At 41.2% G+C, this 21607-nt stretch overlaps 1 protein-coding gene and 1 non-coding gene across 2 annotated transcripts; both read right to left on the bottom strand.

Moving 5' to 3' along the window:
• Positions 1 to 2582: 2582 nt before the first annotated feature.
• Positions 2583 to 20720, bottom strand: MLANA (melan-A). The gene is made up of 5 exons (XM_003273830.4): positions 20584 to 20720; positions 18980 to 19081; positions 13926 to 14022; positions 4526 to 4639; positions 2583 to 2889 (listed from the first exon to the last, which is right to left on the bottom strand). Exons 2-5 carry the CDS (start codon positions 19054 to 19056, stop codon positions 2821 to 2823), a joined length of 357 nt encoding a protein of 118 aa, XP_003273878.1. The 5' UTR covers positions 19057 to 19081; positions 20584 to 20720; the 3' UTR covers positions 2583 to 2820.
• Positions 20721 to 21060: 340 nt separating this feature from the next.
• LOC115836077 lies at positions 21061 to 21167 on the bottom strand. The gene has a single exon (XR_004031083.1). It is a non-coding gene; the product is annotated as a small nucleolar RNA U13 (small nucleolar RNA).
• Between the last annotated feature and the right edge of the window lie 440 nt (positions 21168 to 21607).

Below are 21607 nucleotides of genomic sequence, written 5' to 3'. Positions count from 1 at the left end.
AAAAAAAAGACCTAAGCAAAAAGAACAAAACTGGAAAGATCACATTATGTGACTTCAAATTATACTACAAAGTTATAGTAACCAAAACATCCTGGTAATGGCATTTAAAAAAAAAAAGAAAAAGACACATAGACCAATGAAACACAATAGAGAACTCAGAAACAAATCCATATATTACAGTGAGCTCATTTTCAACAAAGGTGCCAAGAACATACGTTGGGAAAAGGACAGTCTCTTCAAAAAATGGTGCTGGAAAAACTGGATAACTGTATGCAGAAGAATGAAACAAGACCCATATCTCTTGCCATATACAAAAACCAAGTAAAAATGGATTAAAGACTTAAATCTAAGACCTCAAATTATGAAACTGCTAAAAGAAAGCATTGGAGAAACTCTCCAGGATATTGGAGTGAGCAAAGATTTCTTGGGTAATACCCTACATGGCACAGGCATCCAAAGCCAAAATGGACAAATAGGATCACATCAGGTTAAGAAGCTTCTGCACAGCAAAGGAAACAATCAACAAAGTAAAGAGACAACCCACGAATAGGAGAAAATAGCAGCAAACTACCCATCTGACAAGGGATTAATAACCAGAATATATAAGGAGCTCTCAGTGTGATGTAATGACCCAGGCTCCTTGCATCATGTGACCTTCCATCCTTAACACATGGCTCCCAGGGTCTCCCTGCAATTGGTTTCTAATCCAAGGAGTCATCTTCAGAGGTGTGGGTGCCTCTGTGAAGTAGGGAGTAAATCTTTCTGAATCTGGCACTTTCTGTTCCTTTCAAAAATATCTCACTTTTCTAATTTCTTTCTGGCAGACTCAGCCCAAGTCTCTGTGTCCATCACCTGGGACACTGTCTGAGGAACTCTGTGAGGAGAGCCTTTTCCACAGAGAAATGAGAGCAACCTCAGTGAGTGACAGTCTGGGGGTTTCGGAGGGATGTACGGTTCAAGCCACAGGTTCCTCAGTGTACAGGATTGAGGTTCAGCGAGACCTCGTGATGAGGGGAGGAGGTACCCAAATGCCTGATGAAGTTTCCTTGGTTTAGAATTTATTTATTTGTTTGAAGTGGGAGCGGTGGAAGCCTTATTTTAAGTAGTAAGACTTGACAGTATCAGAAGAGTGGGGAAAGATTTTAATATTTTGTTAAATGTTGTTTTTTTCGATGTGTGTAATACATCTCTTTATCCTGTGTTTTCTTTTTCCCCTTTGGTGAAATTTTGTCTTTAGTAGAAAATGATGCAGTTATGTTACACTAGTGTTCCTGATGGCACAAGATGATTTTTAGGTGGTTTACTGACTCACCGTTAAATAACAATGAATCATATAGTGAGAAAGTAATTTCTTTAAAACTCTTGTAAGCCTTCCAATTATGTCAAAGACAGCCTTTAACTTTTCTCTGATCCTTGTTAATCTCTGTTTGACAAAGAGGGGCAGGTCTCAGGTTCATAGCCTTCTGTGACCATTAGTATTTTCTTAGGTTAAAAAAATTACTTTCATTTTCTTCGTTTTTATAGTTATCCTCTACTATGGAAAATGATACTGGTTTTCCACTTAGGATGGCAATAGAAATTAAAGCCAAAAAAAGTTTCAATGAGCTGCCTGGAAGAGAAATATTAGATAAATAATAGTGTAGGTGATATGTTGATGTAGCCAAAGGAAAACAAATTGCAATGTTGCTATGCAAATAATGACACCATTCCAGAATCTCTGATCCTTTATGATTTCTTCTGCACATTCTTGTGAGAGGGATTTGGGAACCCAAGAGAGCTAAATTGCCATAGGTACATTTAAGGCAGTACACAGGCATCAGTACTAAGGCAGTACATAGTAGTTTTTACTTATTTAAATCCTTCTACCAATTTCTAGTTTAATAGAAAACACTTGTCATTAGTTAGAATAGCATTGAGCCTTGAAGTGAAATGTAAGACTGCATTATATGTCTTACCTAAGATATAGGATCCAGCCAGGCGTGGTGGCTCACGCCTGTAATCCCAGCACTTTGGGAGGCTGAGGCCGGCAGATCACCTGAGGTCAGGAGTTTGAGACTAGCCTGACCAACATGGAGAAACCCCATCTCTACTAAAACTACAAAAGTAGTCGGGCATGGTGGTGCATGCCGGTAATCCCGGCTACTCAGGAGGCTAAGGCAGGAGAATTGCTTGAACCTGGGAGGCAGAGGTTATGGTGAGCCAAGATCGCGCCATTGCACTCCAGCCTGGGCAACAAGAGCAAAACTCCATCTCAAAAAAAAAGCTGTAGGATCTTTGCAATATATTATTGTAGTATAATAGAATTTTAGAGCACAAAGAGACATTGCTGACGTGTTCTTGATCAGATAAAATAGGCCAGTCAGCCCTTCGTCTTAAACCTGTAAAAGTATCCTTTGTGAGCCTTCCATAGTACTGGAACAATTCTGTGTACAGTTCATGCCGGTCAAGGTTTGAAAACCTGACTAGTTTGTTATTAGCCAAATTTCAAGTAAAGAGAAATTGGATGGCCCCAGAATACCCACTTGAATTCTTTCTCTCAGAAAATAACACCATGGATTTACTAACACTACCTCTGGCACAGATAGTATCATGCATTGCAACATTTATTGATGGAGTTTTCCCAGTTTAATATTTCTCATCATTTCCTCACATGATTAGTACTGCTAGCTGACCTACTAAAATTTTAACACTGACTTATTATTAGAGATGGCGTGCATTTTTCCTACACCATTCCAAAGGAGAACGTTAGATGTCTGTATTAAATTCAAGCAAAAGTGTGAGAGAAATAATTTCAGCATGTCTCAGGTGTCTTGCTGGCTCTTAAGGTGAATAAGGTGGTGGTGACTGTTCTGCAGAGAGTTTCTCATAAGCAGGTGGAGCATTGGGAACCTGTGAGAACAAGAAAGGGAGAATATGGGCTTGGCAACAGTGTATGTGTTTCTAGGAAGGGATTAAGTTAAAATGGTTAACATACTTGTACTTTCCCTGTGGACTGAAATTTCTAAGTGTTCACATATAATTTCTGCCCAATGAAGTAATTGTTAAATTTCACAAGTATATAGGCTGATTGTTGGGGGTAAGAGTAGAGAAAAATAGGGTTAAGGAGTTCTCAAAATCTCAAAAGCTTAGCTATACCTGGATTTTCCATGACAGTAAAAATCTCAAGCCCTAACGAATCATCGAATGCTATTTACAGACACTATATACATTGCATCTTTACCACAGAGATCCTTGTAATTATGTCTAAAGGCACATTGATACTACCAAATATAAAACAAGAGGATATTGTATCCAGAACAAATGTGTCAGGCCTTCATTTAATGCTCACAACAATTCTGGGAGTGTTTTTATTATTTTCATGTTACAGAATGGGAAACTGGGGCACAGAGAGGTTAACTCACTTGCCCATGGTCACACAACTAGTAAGTTGTGGAGCTAAGAATCAAACACAGTAATTTGGCTCCAGAGTCAGTGCTCTCAACCATTATGCTATGTTGTATATGTACTGGTGCTGTCCAATAGAAATATGGTACAAGCCACTTATGTAATTTTATTTTATTTTAGTTGTCTATTTTTGAGATGGAGTTTCACTCTTGTCTCCCAGGCTGGAGTGCAGTGGCACTATCTTGGCTCACTGCAACCTCCACCTCCCAGGTTCAAGTGATTCTCCTGCCTCAGCCTCCCAAGTAGCTGGGATTACAGGCATGCACCACCACGCTTGGCTAATTTTTGTATTTTTAGTAAAGACAGGATTTCACCATGTTTGCCAGGCTGGTCTCGAGCTCCTGAGATCAGGTGATCCACCCGCCTCGGCCTCCTAAAGTGCTGGGATTACAGGTGTGAGCCACCATGCCCAGACATATGTAATTTTAAAATTTCTAGTAGCTACATTTAAAATAAGAAACATGTAAAATTAATCTTAAAATATTTTATTTAACCTAATATTATCAAAATATTTATTTCAAGATGAATCAATATAAAAATCATTAATGAGCCATTTATCTTCTTTTCTACATACTAATATTTTTGAAATATGGTATGTATTATAATACATCTTATTTCAAACTCCTATGTTTTAAGTGTTAAATAGCACCATGTGACTAGTGGCTAAGCCACGCCCGACTCTATACAATAAATAATAGGTACTTTATCCCTCCCCTCTGTATATATCTACATCCATTAAAAAGGCAAATATAACTAAAAACATAAAAGAATATTGTATCCAGCACTAAGTTCTTCCTTTGAATCTTACATGTAGGGGTCTCATTGTTGACCCTGGAAACGCTGGGTATGTGACAACACAGTTAAGAAAATATCTGTATTTCCCTTGTTTTTTGTTTTTATTATTTTTTTATTCTCATAAAATACACATAAAAGTTGCCATTTTAACCATTTTTAGGTGTATATAGTTTAGTGGCAATGAGTACATTCACATTGTCCTTGCTTTTCAAATGGCAATAATTGTATTCACTTGAGTTAAAAACAGCCATTCATGAAAATACCCTTATGAAGGATCTTAACCTACCACAGGTTCACAGTTTTTCTCTTGAAGAGACAGTTTGCTGTCCCGATGATCAAACCCTTCTTGTGGGCATCTTCTTGTTAAGTCGCATTGAGTGCCAACATGAAGACTTTTATCCTGAAATATGAATTGATAAAGGTGAGTGGGTGAGAAGAAGTAACTGAATCCATTAAAAGAGAAGGAAGCCGAAGTTTTAAGAATGAGTTGTAATCTAGGTTCTGCCACTTACTTGCTGTGTGCCTTCAGTTTCATCACTTTACCTTCTGAATTCTGAGTTTGCATCTAGGAAGATAATACCCGCCTACCTCTCAGAATTGTTGTGGGAATTAACTAGAAGTAAAGCTCTAGTGCAGTGCCTGGGACCCAATAGTTGGTCAAAGAATATTTCTGAAGGGAAGGATAAGAAGAGTGAATCTACAAAAGGAACACTCTTGTGAAATTATCCACCAATAGTGAAGCAGAAATAAAGACTTTGTCAAACAAAAATTGAGGGAATTCATTGCCGGTAGACCTGCCTTGCAAGAAATATTTGAAGTTCTTTAGAGAAAAAGAAAATAACATAGGTCAGAACCTTGTACCTACATAAAGGAAGAACATCCAAGAAGGAATAAGTGAAGGTAAAATAAAATCTTTTTTTTCTTTTTTCTTTTTTTTTTTTTTTTTTTTTTTTTTTTTTTGAGACAGAGTCTCACTCTGTTGCCCAGGCTGGAGAATAATGGCACAATCTTGGCTCACTGCAAACTCTGCCTCCTGGGTTCAAGTGATATTCCTGCCTCAGCCTCCTAAAACTTTGTTTTTCTTTCTTTCTTTTTTTTTTTTTTTAAGAGACATGATCTTGCTAAGTTGCCCAGGCTGGTCTTAAACTCCTGAGCTCAAGCAATCCTCCTGCCTCAGCCTCTGAGTATCTGAGACTATAGGCATGCACCACTGCACCCAACATATTTATCTTATTCTTAGTTGATTTAACAGATAATAGTTTGTTCAAAAATGAATAATAGCAACAATGTATTTAATTATGTATGCTTATATACAGTTGAAATTAATAACAACAATGATACAAGGGAAAGGAATGTTAACAGAAAGAAAAAAACTGCAAAATATTTTAAAGAGGTTTATTCTGTGCCGATATGAATGACCATGGCCGGGAGAACAGTCTCAAGAAGTCCTGAGAAAGTGTGCCTGAGGTGGTTGGGTTATGATTTGGTTTTATACATTTCAGGAAGACAGGAATTGTAGGTAAAAATCATAAATCAGTACACGGAAGGTATACACTGGGTCAGCCTGAAAAGGCAGGACATCTCAAAGCAGAGACTTACAAGTCACAGGTGGGTTTTAGGTATTCTTTAGTTAGCAGTTGGTTGAAAGAGTTCAGCTCTGTCTTAAGACTTGAAGTCAGTATAAAGGAATGCTTAAGATAAGGGAGTCTGCAATCTGTCGTGTGATACTATACCAGAGTCAGTTTGGAAAGTAAACCACATTATATGGGGTTAATTAAAAAAAAAAAAACAAAAAACATTTTATGGTTTGAAGGGCATGATTTAACCCTTTCCTTGCATTGTCTTGTTCCTAAATTGATATTGCCACAAAGAGTTCATTCTGTCAGTCCTGTAATCTCTATTTTAAAATCAGTGCTGGTCAGTTGTACCTAAAACTCTAAAAGGGAGGGAGTATAATGAGGCATCTCTCACCTCCCTTCCCGTCATGGCCAAGACTCAGTTTTTCAGGTTTCCCTGGGGTCCCCTTGGTGAAGAGGGGGTCCATTCAGTTGGTTGGAGGATTTAGGACTTTGTTCTTAGTTTACAGGAGGAAGGAATTAGGATTATTTTATTTTAAGATACTCGTAATGCCTATGAAATGGTATAGTATTATTTGAAAGTGGGTTTGAATTAGTTGTAAGTGTATATTGCAAACTCTAGGGAAACCACTGAAAAAAAGTAAAAAAGAAGTATAAGGCCGGGCGCGGTGGCTCACACCTGTAATCCCAACACTTTGAGAGGCCAAGGCGGGTGGATCAGGAGATCAGGAGATTGAGACCATCCTGGCTAACACAGTGAAACCCTGTCTCTAATAAAAATACAAAAAACTAGCCAGGCGTGGTGTCAGGCACCTGTAGTCCCAGCTACTCGGGAGGCTGAGTCAGGGGAATGGCATGAACCCAGGAGGCAGAGCTTGCAGTGAGCCGAGATCGTGCCACTGCACTCCAGCCTGGGCAACAGAGTGAGACTCCGTCTCAAAAAAAAAAAAAAAAAAAAAAAAAAAGAAGTATAACTGGACTGGGCTTGGTGGCTCACGCCTGTAATCCCAGCACTTTGGGAGGCCAAGTAGGTGGATCACTTGAGGTCGAGTTCCAGCCTGGCCAACATGATGAAACCCCGTGTCTACTAAAAATACAAAAATTAGCTGAGCATAGTAGTATGCACCTTTAATCTCAGCTACTCAGGAGGCTGAGAAAGGAGAATCACTTGAACCTGGGAGGCAGAGGTGGCAGTGAGCTGAGATCGTGCCACTGCACTCCAGCCTGGGTGACAGAGTGAGTGAGACTCCGTCTCAAAAAGAAAAAAGAAGTATAACTGATATGCCAAGAAAGGAGAGAAAATGGAATCATATAAAATGTCCAATGAAAATCACAAAAGGCAGAAGAAGAGTAAAGACAAAAATAGAAACAAAGAACAGAGGCAACAGGTAGAAAACAGTAACAATATGGTAGATATTAATCCAACTATATCAATAACCACTTTGAATATCAATGGTCTAAATGCACCAATTAAAGATAGATTGTCAGAGTGGATCAACAAAGAAGACCCAACTATGTGTTCTCTACAAGAAACCCTCTTTAAATATAAAGACACATACATGTACATTAAAGGTAAGTGGATAGAGGCCAGGCACGGTGGCTCACACCTGTAATCCCAAGCACTTTGGGAGGCCAAGGCAGGCGGATTGCCTGAGCTCAGGAGTTCGAGACCAGCCTGGCCAACAGGGTGAAACCCCATCTCTACTAAAAATACAAAAATTAGCCAGGCTTGGTGGTGCACACCTGTAATCCCAGCTACTTGGGAGGCTGAGGCAGGAGAATCACTTGAACCCAGGAAGTGGATGTCGCAGTGAGCCGAGATCCCACCACTGCACTCCAGTCTAGGTGACACAGCGAGACTCTGTCTCAAAAAAAAAAAAAAAAAAAAAAAGAAAGTTCATAGAAAAAGATATACCATGCTAACACTAATGAAAAGAAAGTAGGAGTTCCTATATTAGTTTCAGAAGGAGAAGATTTCAAGGAAAGTTATCAGGGATAAGGAGGGATATTACATAACGATAAAGGTGTTCATTCTCCAAGAAGGCATAACAACACTTAACATTGCATGTACCTAAGAACACAGCATCAAAATACATGAAATAAAAACTGATAGAACTGCAAGGAAAAATAGTTGTGTCCACTATGAAGTTGGAGTTACAGTTGGAGGCTTCAACATCTCTCTATCAGAAATAACACAAAGCCAGCAGGTAAAAAATCAGTAAGGATTAACTCATTGTATGAGGCCAGCATTACCCTAATATCAAAAACAAAGATATTACAAGAAAACTACAATTCATTATCTCTTATAAATATAGATGCAAAAAAACTCAACAAAATATTAGCAAATCAAATCTAACAGTATATAAAAGGAATTATATACTGTGACAAAGTGGAACTCAACAAAATCTTTGATTAACTAGATATAAGAGACATCTGTAGGCTACTTCATCCAATGACAACAGAATACACTTTCTTCTCAAGCTCAGAACATTTACCAGGATAAACCACATTCTGGGCCACAAAACACATCTTAACAAATTTAAAAGAATAGAAATTATACAATGTTTGCACTTAGACTATAATAGAATTAAAGTAGAAATCAATACAGAAAGATAACTGAAAAATTCCCAACACTTGGAGATTAAACAACACACTTCTACATAACACATGGGTCAAAGGAGAAATCTCAGGAGAAATTTAAATATATTTTGAATTAAATGAAATTAAAATATGATATCAGAATTTGTGGGATACTGCTTAGCAGTGCAAGCAGTATTTAGAGGGAAATGTATGACATTGAATGTGTATATTAGAGAAGAAGAAAGATCTAAAATGAGTCATCTAAGCTTTCACCTTAGGAAAATAAAAAGGACAGCAAATTAAATCCAAAGTAAGCGGAAAAATAAAAATTAGAGCAGAAATCAATGAAACTGAAAACAAGAAATCAGCAGAGCACAATGGCTCATGCCTATAATGCCAGCACTTTGGGAGGGCAAGGCAGGAGGACTGCTTGAAGCCGGGAGTTTGAGACCAACCAGAGCAACATAGTGAGACTCTGTCTCTACAAATTAAAAAAAAAGAAAGAAAGAAAATTAGTCAGACCTGGTGGCACATGCTATAATCCTAGCTACTATGGTAGCTATCTGTAGTCCTAGCTACTCAGGATTCTGAGCCAGGAGGATTGCTTGAGCCCAGGAGTTCAAGGTAACAGTGAGCTATGATTGTGCCACTGCACTCCAGTCTGGGTGACAGAATGAGACCCTGTCTCTAGAAAAAAAAAAAAAAGAAAGAAACAAAAAGTCAGTAGAGTAAGTCAATGAAACCAAATGCTGATTCTGGGAAAAGATCAATAAAATTGATAAGCCTTTAGCCAGGCTAAGAAAAAAAAGAAGACATAAACTACTATTATCAGAAATAATAATGGACACGAAAAGGATAAGCAAGGAATACTATGAACTATGCTCACAAATTTGAAAACCTAGGTGAATGTAACAATTCTTTGAAAGATACAATCTGTCAGAATCCACGCAAGAAGAACGAGACCATCTGAAGAGATTTATTATCTATTATAAAAATTGAATCAATAATAACTTTCCAAAACAGAAAGCACCAGACCCAGATGAGTTCAGTGGCAAGTTCTACCAAACATTTAAGAAAGAAATTATACCAATTCTCTATAACCTCTTTCAGAAGATAGAAGCAAAGGGTATACTTTGTAACTCATTGCTATAAGGCCAGCATTACCCTAATACCAGACAGATATTGCAAAAAGAGAAAACTACAGCTCAATATCTCTCATGAATACAGATGCAAAAAATCTCAAAATATTAGCAAGTCAAACTAACAATGTATAAAAGGAATTACACACCATGACAAAGTGGGATTTATCCCAGGTATGCAAACCTGGTTCAATATTGAGAAATCAGGCCAGGTGTGGTGGCTCACACCTGTAATCCCAGCAGTTTGGGAGACTGAGGCAGGTGGATTGCTTGTGCTCAGGAGTTTGAGACCAGCCTGGGCAACATGGTGAAACCCCATCTCTACCGAAAATACAAAAACTGTAGCCAGGCGTGGTGGCTTGCTCCTGTGGTCCCAGCTACTTGGAAGGCTGGGGTGGGAGGATCACCTGAGCCTGGGAGGTGAAGGTTGCAGTAAGGTGAGATTGCGCCACTGCACTCCAGCCTGGGTGACAGAATGAGACCCCATCTCAAAAAAAAAAAAAAAAAAAAAAAAAAAAAAAAAAAAAAAAAAAAAAAAAAGAAATTTGCAAGATTGTATCAATAGATGTAGAAAAAGCATTTGACAAAATCAAACACCCATTCGTAATTTAAAACTCTCCATAAACTAGGGATAAAGGGAAACTTACTCAAGTTTGCTGAAGAATATCTAGGTACAAAAAATCAACAGTTAGCATCATACTTGAAGCCTTTCTGCTAAGATCAGGAACAAGGCAAAGATGTCCTGTCTCACCACTCCTTTTCAACATCATACTGGAAGTTGCAAATAACTAATGCAATAAACTGGAAAAGTATATAAAAGGTGTACTGATTGGGAAGAAAAAAAATAAAACTGCCCTTGTCAATTACCATTTTTTTCTTTTTCTTTTTTTTTTTAAGCCTCTCACTCACCATAGGATGAGTATGATCCACTCTATCAGGTCACTGCCAGTTCTCTGTATTTACATTAAAACTGGGTGTACATTTTAAAATACAGATTCCTGAATCCCACCACCAGACATGATCCCAGAATCTGCCTTTTAGCAAGAACCCCAAAGTATTCCAGTGCAGGTGACCACTGACCATGCATTGAAAAACACAGTGCCTTGACACATGAGTGTAAACTGAGCTGAGAGCAAGGGCCATGAAATTCTCCAAGAATCAAAAGTATTCTGTCCTGAACTTTCAAGTGAAGATGTAAAACTGGTTAATATAAAAACCACTGTTCAGTTTATTACAAATCATTTCCCACTTCCTCTTGCAGAAACAGGTTGCTACAAAAAGCAGTCTTTCCTTTCAAAAGATGTTTTCCAGGGCTCAGGGGAATTGTTAACCAAGGGAGAAATTTTAAGAGATCTAAATTCCAACCAGCCTCTCTACTATTCTGTGGTCAAATGGAAGTTGAAAAGTAGACATTTCAAGCTTAATGAAGATTGTTAAAGGTGGAGTAATTCACATGCCCAAAGCTTATATTTAATGTCATTTATATCCCTCTGCTTTAAAATGAAAATAGAATCACTGAAGACAGAAAGGGAGGTAATTATGTAATTAAATGCAATACTTAATGCACTATTTTACATAATTTTGCCTAAACTTCTTAGACTGCTGATCTCCAAACTGGCTTTTCTAGATATATGAAAATCTCAAAATAAGATTTTAATATTAATTTAAAAAATAAATATGGAAATTAAATAAACCAGGAAATTTAAACACAATTCCCTTTCAATAAAAGTCTCAGAAACTACAAACCACTGATTTAATCCTAGAGGAATGGAGGCATAGAGTTTGAATTTGGAACTTACCAAGCAAAATGTTCACAGTGTCTGAGCACATGACATTAAGACTCTCTGTTATTTTTCAATTAAATGAATTTAAGATGAGAACATTGAAGCAGAAAGGAAAAATTACTGCATTTGTGTTCAGTAGGATCAAGCTAATAATTATAGTTAGTTAGGAAATGAGTACCAACATATTGAGTTTGTATAGTTTTACTTCTTGAAAGGCTAAACATTATGTTTTTGATATACAAATATATAATGAAATCAAAATATAGAAGAAAACATGTATTAAATAAAAATGGATATACATTGTGTTACATCACAGATTTCCAACCTGTCTGGGTGTAGAATAGAGCTAGTGAATCTTAGAGAAGTTGAATTCTAGTCTCCAAGCAACTCAATGGCAGACAATGGGACCAAGTCCTAATGCAACACAATTGAGTGACTACCATGTGCCAGGCACTGTGCTAGGCACTGGAGATATGAAGATGAGTGAGAAATATTCTCTGTTCTGGTTCTTACATAGGGGAAAGTGGAGGGGTTGAAGAGGCAAAAAGTAAATAGCCAGTTACAAGGCAATGTCATAACCCCATGCTAGAGTTACAAATGGAGTTCTATGGCAGAGATTAAAGTCCTCCCCTACTAACCTGTTGTGGACAGCCATATGAGCAGGAATTCTATCCCTAACTTTCTAACCCAAGGCTTTCCTCAAGTATTTCCTGCAGTATTGGAGTCTTGTTCAGATTCATCAACTCCTCCTCCTTCCAACTAGATGTCAGCACACTAGAGGGCTATGCTCGGTGGGTGTGTCAGCTCCCAACTTGACTTGCCTTTCATGGTTTGTATTTGTATTTATGCTCTGGAAAGACAGACATTGGGCAACAGGAGACATGAGACTGCCCAAGTTTCTTGGCAAAGAGGGAAAGAATCCAGAGTTGCATTTCTCACCTTCTTCTCATCAGCTTGCCAAGCTTCAATCCCCAACACACACCAACCCTTCTCTCTTTCACAGGACCTTTTCCTCTAAATGAAGTGTTGCTGAATGAGGAATGGGACTTTCCAACATCTTTTGGAAAGATATTTTTTTTCCATTATGCATCAACCTGAAAAGCTTTCAGATCTCTAATAACAAGAAAGAGAGCGAGATCTATGGAGAATGCCTTTGGGTGCTGAAGTGCTGAAGTGCTACCTGGATTTAAGCAAGATTGCTGAAACCTGTAGTTTTTATAGCTTATAAACTCAGTTGATGTTTCCCATTCATGGAGGATCCTGGTACCAGAAGACTGGATTGTGTAATTGTGTTAGCTTCCTGCATATTTGGGTAAAGAAGAAAAAAATACTATTAAAACCTTTGGCCATCTAAGAAGGATGCAGCCTGTTAAAAAACAAACAAATGACCCTTTGTGCTGATGCAGGGAGGATGGTTTCCTCATCGCACTGATGATATCCTGGGATGCTTAGTGTAGAGTCAGAAGAACTTGGAATTCACAGGTAACCAGTGAAGAAAGGGGTGAAGAAGAAAGGTAGGAAGAGGAGGTCACAAAGTGGAGTAACAGAACCAGCAAGAATTCCCAGAAGTGGTAAAACCTGAGGTGTCTAATATACTCCTGTTTGCTATAAGGGAACCTCAAACCCCTTCCCCTGTGCCCTATAAACCGTCAGTGCTTTGCTACACGCAACATCTAGGTACCCAAGTCTGCTATGAGTAGAACCAAAGAGACAGGTGCTATAGTTTGAATGTGTCCCCCCAAAATTCTTGTATTGGAAACTTAATCCCCAGTGCAACAATGGTGAGAGGTAGGACTTTTAAGAGGTGATTAAGTTATGAGGGCTCTGTCCTCATAAATGGATTAATGTTGTTATTGCAGGAGTGTGTTTGTTATTGCAATAGTAGGTTTGTTATAAAAGTGAGTTTGGGCCATGTGTGGAGTGTTTCACACTTGTAGTCCCAACACTTGGGGAGGCCGAGGCAGGATCACTTTAGCCCAGGAGTTTGAGACCAGCCTGGGCAACATAGTGGGACCTCGTCTCTACAAAAAAAAAGTGTTTTTTTTTTTTAATTAGCCAGTGTGATGGCCACGCGCCTGTGGTCCCAGCTACTCTGGAGGCTGAGACAGGAGGATGGCTTGAGCCCAGGAGGTCAAGGCTACAGTGACTCGTGATCACCACTGCGCTCCATCCCAGGATTTCCTCTTTCAAGAAAAAAAAATGAGTTCAGCTCCCTCTTGCCCTCTCACTCTCTTGCCCATGTGATGCCTTTCACTATGATATGACACAGCAAGAAGACCTCACCAGGTGTGGCCCCTAGATCTTGGAGTTCCCAGCCTCCACAACTGTAACCCAAATGAATTTCATTTATTTATAAATTACAGTCTCTGGTATTCTGTTATAGTCACAGACTAAGACACAGGGCAAGTTCCTGGTTGAGGTTCATGCCTGAGCAGAGGCAAAGGTAGAGTTGCCGAAGTACAATGTAGCAAAAGAGGCATCAGAAGCCGGAATCAGAGCTGAAGGTGACAATAAGGCAATTATCTGACTCTCCAGAGATTCAGAGGAAAGAACCGGAAAGAGGGCCCTGGACCTGGAGGGATTTCAGCAGTGGGAACTTTACCAACCATCAAGGCTCTGTATCCATTTCGTCTTCTACAATACCAACAGCCGATGAGCAGTAAGACTCCCAGGATCACTGTCAGGATGCCGATCCCAGCGGCCCTGGCCCAAGAGATAGACAAATCCACTTCGTCATTGAAACGTTGTTGTACATTATGATGAAGCATAAATCAATCTTCCTCTTCATATGGACTTTGACTGCCCAGAGCAGCATCTCCCAGTGTCCAAGTAGTTTCCCACCTCCCACACTGGGCACCCCACCAGGCCTCCAGCACCTGGATCTAACGGAGGTCTTTAGGAACCTCTCAAGTGTGTGCCCACAGAAACGCTGCTAACTGGCATGGCCCAGGCACCCAAGTTCCAGGTACAAGATGTGCCATAGTAACTGGTCTTTATGTGGACAATGTATTTATTGGGGCTAAATTTTCATCTCATCAAGCTGTTTTAAAACATTTTCTCCAATTCAGCCCACAGAGAGAAAACAGAAATTAACACTGACTCATCTACTAAAAGCCAGGTGCTGTGCTAAACATTCATTAGCTTATTCAATTCTCACATCAACATTGGAAGGTAGACACAATTTATCATCCCCTATTTTCACAGAAGAGGAAATAAAAGGCAGAGGATACATGACTCGCTGGTGATCACACAGAGCTAGCACAAAACAGAAGTTGGATTTGAACCTGAATCCATCTCAATTATGTTCGTGCCCTCCCTTCCCTAAACTCCCCACTTTGCTCCTTGTAGCCCTAGGGAGAAGTGTCTGGGCTGAACCTACAGGAAAGCTGTGGCATTACTTATTGAGAAGGATCTTGTCTAAGCAGCAGGGTGCCAATCTGGGGGTCTACACCAGCCTCTTGGGCCCTGTGTTCAGTGACCCCTGGGAATCATTACAGTTAGCACAAAGACCCTGGAAACAGGGCCTGGAGTTGTTCACTCTGGGCAAGCATCATCAATTAGCTAACATCTGCCTGATCACAGCATGATCAAAATTGACAGAACTGACTCTGTTAGCTGTGGTTGTCAACTCACTAAGAAAGTTTCTGCAGAGCTGAGTGACTTCTAAGAGACTGAGCAGCTACAGGAGAAGCAAGGTTTAACTAAGGCTTCTCCTGGAGAGACTTTTGCTCAGTAACATCTACTGGACAACTTCTGTCTCAAGGCTGAGGAGACATCAAGCTTATCCTGTCCGTCTCCAAACAGGATGGAGAGAACCATGGGATGACAGTGCTAGATGGAAACTCTGACTTATGTAGGTCAGTCTACCCACTTTATAGATCAGGAAGCTGAGACCTATGAAGATTCATCAACATTACCATAACCATAGTGACTGCCATTCATTGAGCACCAATTTGTGCCAGGCACTGGGCTAGGCACCCCCACATATATGCTTTTATTTCATCCTAACCACAGTCCTCGGAGTTAGGAATGATGTTCATTTTACAGCTGACATTATGCTGGTCAAGTGCCCAGGGCTGCACAACCAGTAAGTGGCAGAACCAACATTCACAGCAACTGGCACTGGAGACCAAGCAAGTGAGCACCAGAATTTGGGCCAGATCCAGGTCTCCCAGGCCAGCGCATTTCCTGCAGAGTCACTCTTTCCTGAACTGAAGCTGTCACAAGGAGTGTTCAGTGTGTTCTTGTGACTGAAGGCAGCTGATTCAACTCCCAGGATGCCTGTGCTCTCATTTTACCCTGTGGCGTCCGCTTGAACATCTTGACACAGACAGAGCTCTGTTCCAGCACTTTATGCATGGTCACATGGTACTTACAACATGCCCAAGTGACTGAGAGCGAAAAGCACCAGGGTATGCCAGACACATTGGAAGAACCCACTGCCCAGCTTGGCAGGGCACCTCAGAGTGTCTTCCAAATACCACCTGCAGCAGAATCACCTGAGATGCACGTTAAGGTGCGGATCATAGGACTCCACCCCTGGCCTACCCAATCAGCCTCTTAGGTGGCAGCACCTAGGAATCTGCATTTTAACAAGTTCCATGGATGACTTGTGTCCACCCAACTGTGAGAACTGCTCTCCACTGAGGTTTCAAAGAGATACATAATTCCCAAAGCAGGTATGTAGTCCTTCTTGGCCGGATGTGGGAACTTATTTTACATCATTCTTCCTCATTCCACCTGCTGGCACAATTGTGAGAAGGATAAATATTCTCAGATCTTAGGGATGCATTGCTTTAATGAAGATTGCCCCATTGTGCAGGATCTGGGTTTTATGCAAAAAAAAAACTGAAAAAAAAAAAGAAGAAGATGGCCCCATTCCCCTACCTCCATCCCACCTGTTTAAACAGCAATGGGGACAGAGACTTTTCATGAGAGGAATGAGTTTTGGCATTGGTGGCCATGTGCAGTTACTTATTTTCTGGACCGATCTCCTTCAGTACCTGCACAAGATCACGATGTTCCATGTATTCACAGGTTCCTACACTCAGACTGAAGTTAAGTGTTTCATTGTGCTGGAAGCTTTGGCCATCTGACCCTTCTACAGACAGCAAAATGTCAAAAGGAATTACTTTCTCTTTATAGGATAGCTCCCACGCATATGGGTTGAGTGGGTATTTTTCTTTTGTGCTGGAATCCAGAGGCTCCCTCCTGTTCTCAAGGAAAATGTCAGATAACCCACCTGACCCTGCTTATGCACGTCATTCATGTTGCAAGACACAGAAAGCTTGTGCCTTCAGTGAAGGGGTTCCTTCACATGATAGTGGTCATAACCCCCTTTGCCCTTTATTAAGCCATTGTCCCTCAACTCCAAACCTACCTTTCTGTGCTCTGCTCTGTGATGCTGGGACTGGACTCTGCAAATGCCGCTTCTCCTTTGCCCTCTGGCTCTCATTAGAGTACTCTAGAGTGTGCCTACAAACCTGGGGCGTCAAGAAGGAGCAGCTCCTTCCAGTGTGCTTCCTGCTTCTGTCAGCATCACCCCAGCAATGCTCACGTTGTCTGTATATGCCAAGCACCAGCTCGTTTTCTGGCGTTCTCAGAGCCAGCTTCATTATGTCCCAGCAGAGCACTGGCTGACCTCAGAGTCCTGAGTATTTGATTCATGCCCCTCACTTCTAAGCTCTTGAGACACCAGAACCAGCCAAACAGAAATCTCTCCTTAGAGATCTGGGTCCCATTTCCGTGGGATGCCTCCTCCCAACTCTAGGTCCTGATGGCCTCACCCTTCCCTTTGTTCCCCCAGACACAGGGGTAGAAGCAGCATTCTGTGGGTACAGCCTTGGTTACCCCATGCCTTCTTTACCTCCTCAGTCTCAGTCCCATGCCTGTTTAACCAGCTTCTTATATTAAAGACTCTATGTTGAACCATCTAGTTGGTTTCTTCCTGACTAGATGCTGAAAGTTACCTTGTTCAGGTTGTGGGTACACCTGGCTATGAGGTTCCCCAGCTGGGCGTGATGGCCCTACATGGCAAAGGACAGCTCCGCTTTCAGCCTACTGAGCTGACTAGCATCAGCCTCCAGCTTCACACTGAGAGATACTGACCTCTGCCCTAGCCTCTCGTCGGATGGGATTGTGCAAATATTTGCCTCTGCTGGCCTGCAGCATAACACTTAAGAGCATGGACTCTGGAGGCAAACAGACCTGGATTTAAATCCCAGCGCCACCGTGTCTGGCCACACATTTCCTAATTTTTCTAAACTTTTCTTCGTTTACAACACAGCAAGAATGATACCCACCAGGGTGGGTACCACGGGGCAGGGGGCAGGGGGTGGGGCAATAAGCATAAGTGACATGTGTCCCTTGAAAAGAACGGTCCTAGCGTCTCCTTTACCTCCTGCTTTCTGTTGGCAAGATGTGGAGGTGATGGCACAACATCTTCAGCCATGGGGACAAAAGCGACATCCCAGGGGAGTAACCAGCAAGAAGAAAACGAACAGGCCTTGAACTCTTTACTCTTGAATTTTTACACGAGACATAAAAGTATATTTTAAAGAAGAGTCTGTTGAGGGATTATACACAAGCTGAAACAATACCCTAACTAATGCCACGGGCAATGGGCTTCCCTCCCTCAAAGAGTATATTTTTGCTCTCAGGACATTTTCTGAGAAGATACCGCCGCCCTCATCTCCAATTGGCCAGGGATATTAGAGGATCCTATACCAGGCTCTTCTGAGGAAATGCTGTCTGCCTGAACTCTTCCTCAGTGCCTTTGTTGGGCTTTACATCTTGCTGGTACCTGCGGTTGACTGTTAACAAAGATTGTTCAACAGCTCTTTCCAAAGAAAGAGCAGGTTCACAGGGAGTTCTGGACAGACCACACAACACATAACGTGTTGTCCTGTTAGAGTCCCACGCAGAGGGTGGGGCCTCCCCTGCCCCCGACAACCAGCACGTACAGAGTATGTCCTTGCAGCCTCTGGGTTTTCATTACCGCACTTACATTTGCTGAAATTAATCTCATGCCTAACTCTCCCACTAGGTTGTGAGTTTTTTCAAAGATAAAAACAGTGTCTCAGGCCAGTATACAATGCTTAGCATTTAGAAATGCTTAATCATATAAATACTTATTTTTAATTCACTCATAATACCCAACGCCTTTCCTTAGGATAAAGTTATACTGCAAAGGCTGTGACCTCCATCTTCCTCTCGAGTCTGGCTGTGGGCTGAGTCACACACACCTGCCCATCATCCTTACTGGCTCCTTGGCAACTCACTTTTATTCTGTCTGCAGACCACCTTCAGGAGCTTGAGTGGAGGAAACAGAACAAGGATTGAGGAAAGAGGCATTGTGATCTTGAACAGATGTTTTTCCACTTGGGAACCTACAGATAAGGCCCAATAGTCAAAAGTGTGCCCAAAAATGGCAAGATCCAACCTTACGCCGTTCCTATCTTCCTGCCTGTTTGGCCTCAGAGAAGCTTGACTGAGCCCCTTATAGAAGCACAGAATCTCCTCCCCTTGTTGCCAGGGATGTTACTGTCTGGGGAGATAAACACTAGGGAGAATTACAAGCAGGCCTGTGCTGGTGGAAGTCAGCAGGCTGTGTCAGCAAACGGCAAACTGGAAGCCCTGCTGGGTCTGGTTTTGAACTTACTCTTCAGCTGTGATGTAAGAGTGGCCGTGCCTCTTCTTGGGGTAATCATAGATGAAGTGAGCGTCTTCTCTTGGCATCTTGTAGGGTCAGGGCACAGGACACCTAACAGAAGGAGCATGTGGGCATCATTAATTCATCCAAAGCCACCCTATTCATCATCTCATAAAGACCCACAACAGCATCCTCACTAGGTGACCAATATCCATAGCCAGGACCCTTTGGTTTCTCTCTGTGAGGGGATTTGCACCTGCTTCTTTCATTGATGTCAAGGGCTTTAGCAATAGCTCAGGTTTCTAACCCCTCCTACTGACTGAAAATTAAATTCAAAGAAGAAACTACAAATGAAAGCAACAAGACTTTCAAGTTGAGTTATTATTTGGTGAAAAAATGTTCCTCATATGCCTTCAATTTGACTCTGCACCATAAACTTCTAGAGAAAGAAACAAAATGCATTTTTATTGATTCTCTACCTTCCCTGGTCCAGGGCTGTGGCTAACAAAATAAGAGGAGTTATTTTTCTCCAAAGTTATTGTTGGATATCAATCCACAGACAAACAGAGGCTATGATACATAACGTGCATTTCCCAGAGCACCCGTTGCCTGTGCCTCGCGAGGGTGCATGAGGTTGAGCGCTGAGGACAGCATCTTCCAGCCCAGCTTTTCAGCAAAGGAAACCACCTCACACAGGGGCTTCAGCCTGTCCCCAGGCACTCCACCCAAAACAAGCTGAGGAAGCCCAGGACCTGACTTTATCTAACGATGTGTTTCCCTTCCTACTTAAGTCAATTTCTGCTTCTCTCTGGTTCAAGTCCCTTGGCTAGGATTTTTTTTTTTAACTATAACACATACAAATGAACAACAACAAAAAATGTCCATAAACTGCAGTGGCTGTAATTCAAGTACGCTTATTAAAAACCAATAATGGAAGCTCTTTTCCTTATTTTATGTATTTTTCTGCTCTCTTACTGTCCTCATGAATTTCAAAGGTCTGATCCCCATAGAATTATATTAATGAGCTCCAGTTTAAAACAACAGGGAGAGATGAGAGAGAAGAGTGGGGATTTCACCACATGACCCCTTTCCACTGGGACATTTTATGTGTAATTTGCTCTTCCCAGTTGTAAAAAAGAAATTAAAGTCAAACTCACCAATCCTCTCAAGTGAATAATATAGGAGTGAACCCTGTGTTCAAAATGACAGAATGGAATCTTAATTCTTCATTAAATTGTTTCATACATCCCATACCTCAAACTCAGAGCCTTGGCAAGTGCAGCAACAGCAAATGCGCCTCTACTCAGACCAGGAGAAGTGGTTCTTTAAGTGACAAGAGAACACCTCTACCTCAGGGAGGCTGCATCTCCCCAGCAAGCTGCCATCCTGAATAATTGCTTTTCTTCTTGGTAGTCTTGGAGGACTGAGAGAGAATTCAGGAGGAGGGTTTGTGAGCCCTCTGAAGTTGGAGACTGTCAGACGTTGTGGAGAAATGCTGTTGATGTCACACATCAGCGGGGCAATGAGGGTAGGCAGAGGACTTAGCCAGAATTTCCCAAGTCCTATTCTGGGAGAAGAGGACTATGATTATGGCGAGAAGGCAACGCTCTTACCTTCCTTAATGGGAGAGTCCTCTGTCCGCTGGCTGGCCGCGTATATGAAGACTGCTTCTCTGGCTCTTAATCTTTTTGACTTATTTTTTTTCCTGGTTTTGAGTCCCATGATAATCACGGGTTTAGATTTCTGCCGGGGTCGTCTGTAATTGCTAAATTGGCATGAAAGAAACTAACTTTATTCCTTCCTTCAAAAAGTCACAGCTGACTGTGGCCTCTGTTTTCCCCAGTCCCAGTGCTCTCTATCCTAGGGAAGCCATTTATTTTAAATGTTGGTCCCTCCTCCATAGGATTGCCATATCACATGAAATATAGGATGACCAGTTAAATTTGAACTTCAGATAAACAACGAACAGTTTCTTAATACAACTATGTCCCATACAATATTTTTAGGATAAATATGTCCACATATTCTATGGAACATACACTAAAAAAAGTTATTTTTTGTTTATCTGAAATCCACGTTTGTTTTTCTCATGTCAGATAGGTAAGGTGCCCATGTCATTGTAACAAGGTTTGAGGGAGGCACATCTCACACATGAACATGGAAACCCAATCGTCACACTTATGAACCACAAAAGGATCTGAAATCCAAACTAAACTGGGTTCCTTCCCTATTCCCTCCCTCATCACCATCTCAAAGGGTTGAAGAGTCTTTAGGCTCAGGTCTGGAGAGCGTCTAGTCCCAGACTCTCATAATCAAGAAAAGGAAATAGAAAAATCCCTGAAACCTCCTCAGCTGAGCTCCATGAGTTCTCTGTGATGCCTTTGGAGTTAACTGTCCACTGGAGATAGTGGGTTTCCATGCATCTGCAAGGGATAGATGAAATTTTCTTTTTTCAGGTGGAATATGACCTACTTAGACATCAATTAGGTTGGTGCAAAAGTAATTGCGGTTTCCGACCATTAATTTTAAATCATTATAACTAGGCTCAAACACATTTTTTTTTTTTTTCTGAGATGGAGTCTCACTCTGTCGCCCAGGCTGGAGTGCAGTGGCGGGCTCTCAGCTCACTGCAACCTC

This window comes from Nomascus leucogenys, chromosome 1a (assembly GCF_006542625.1).
Source record: "Nomascus leucogenys isolate Asia chromosome 1a, Asia_NLE_v1, whole genome shotgun sequence".
Taxonomy (NCBI): Eukaryota; Metazoa; Chordata; class Mammalia; order Primates; family Hylobatidae; genus Nomascus; species Nomascus leucogenys.
The sequence above is the reverse complement of the archived record's forward strand: the minus strand, read 5'-3'. Positions and strand labels throughout refer to the sequence as shown.

Coding starts and splice junctions, on each gene's coding strand:
- MLANA (XM_003273830.4), bottom strand. CDS start 19,056: ATGCCAAGAGAAGACGCTCACTTCATCTATGATTACCCCAAGAAGAGG. Junction 14,023..18,979: donor TCTTACATCACAGCTGAAGA/GTAAGTTCAAAA, acceptor CTCTTGGGCCAG/GGCCGCTGGGATCGGCATCC. Junction 2,890..4,525: donor AGAAAAACTGTGAACCTGTG/GTAGGTTAAGAT, acceptor TTGTTCTCACAG/GTTCCCAATGCTCCACCTGC.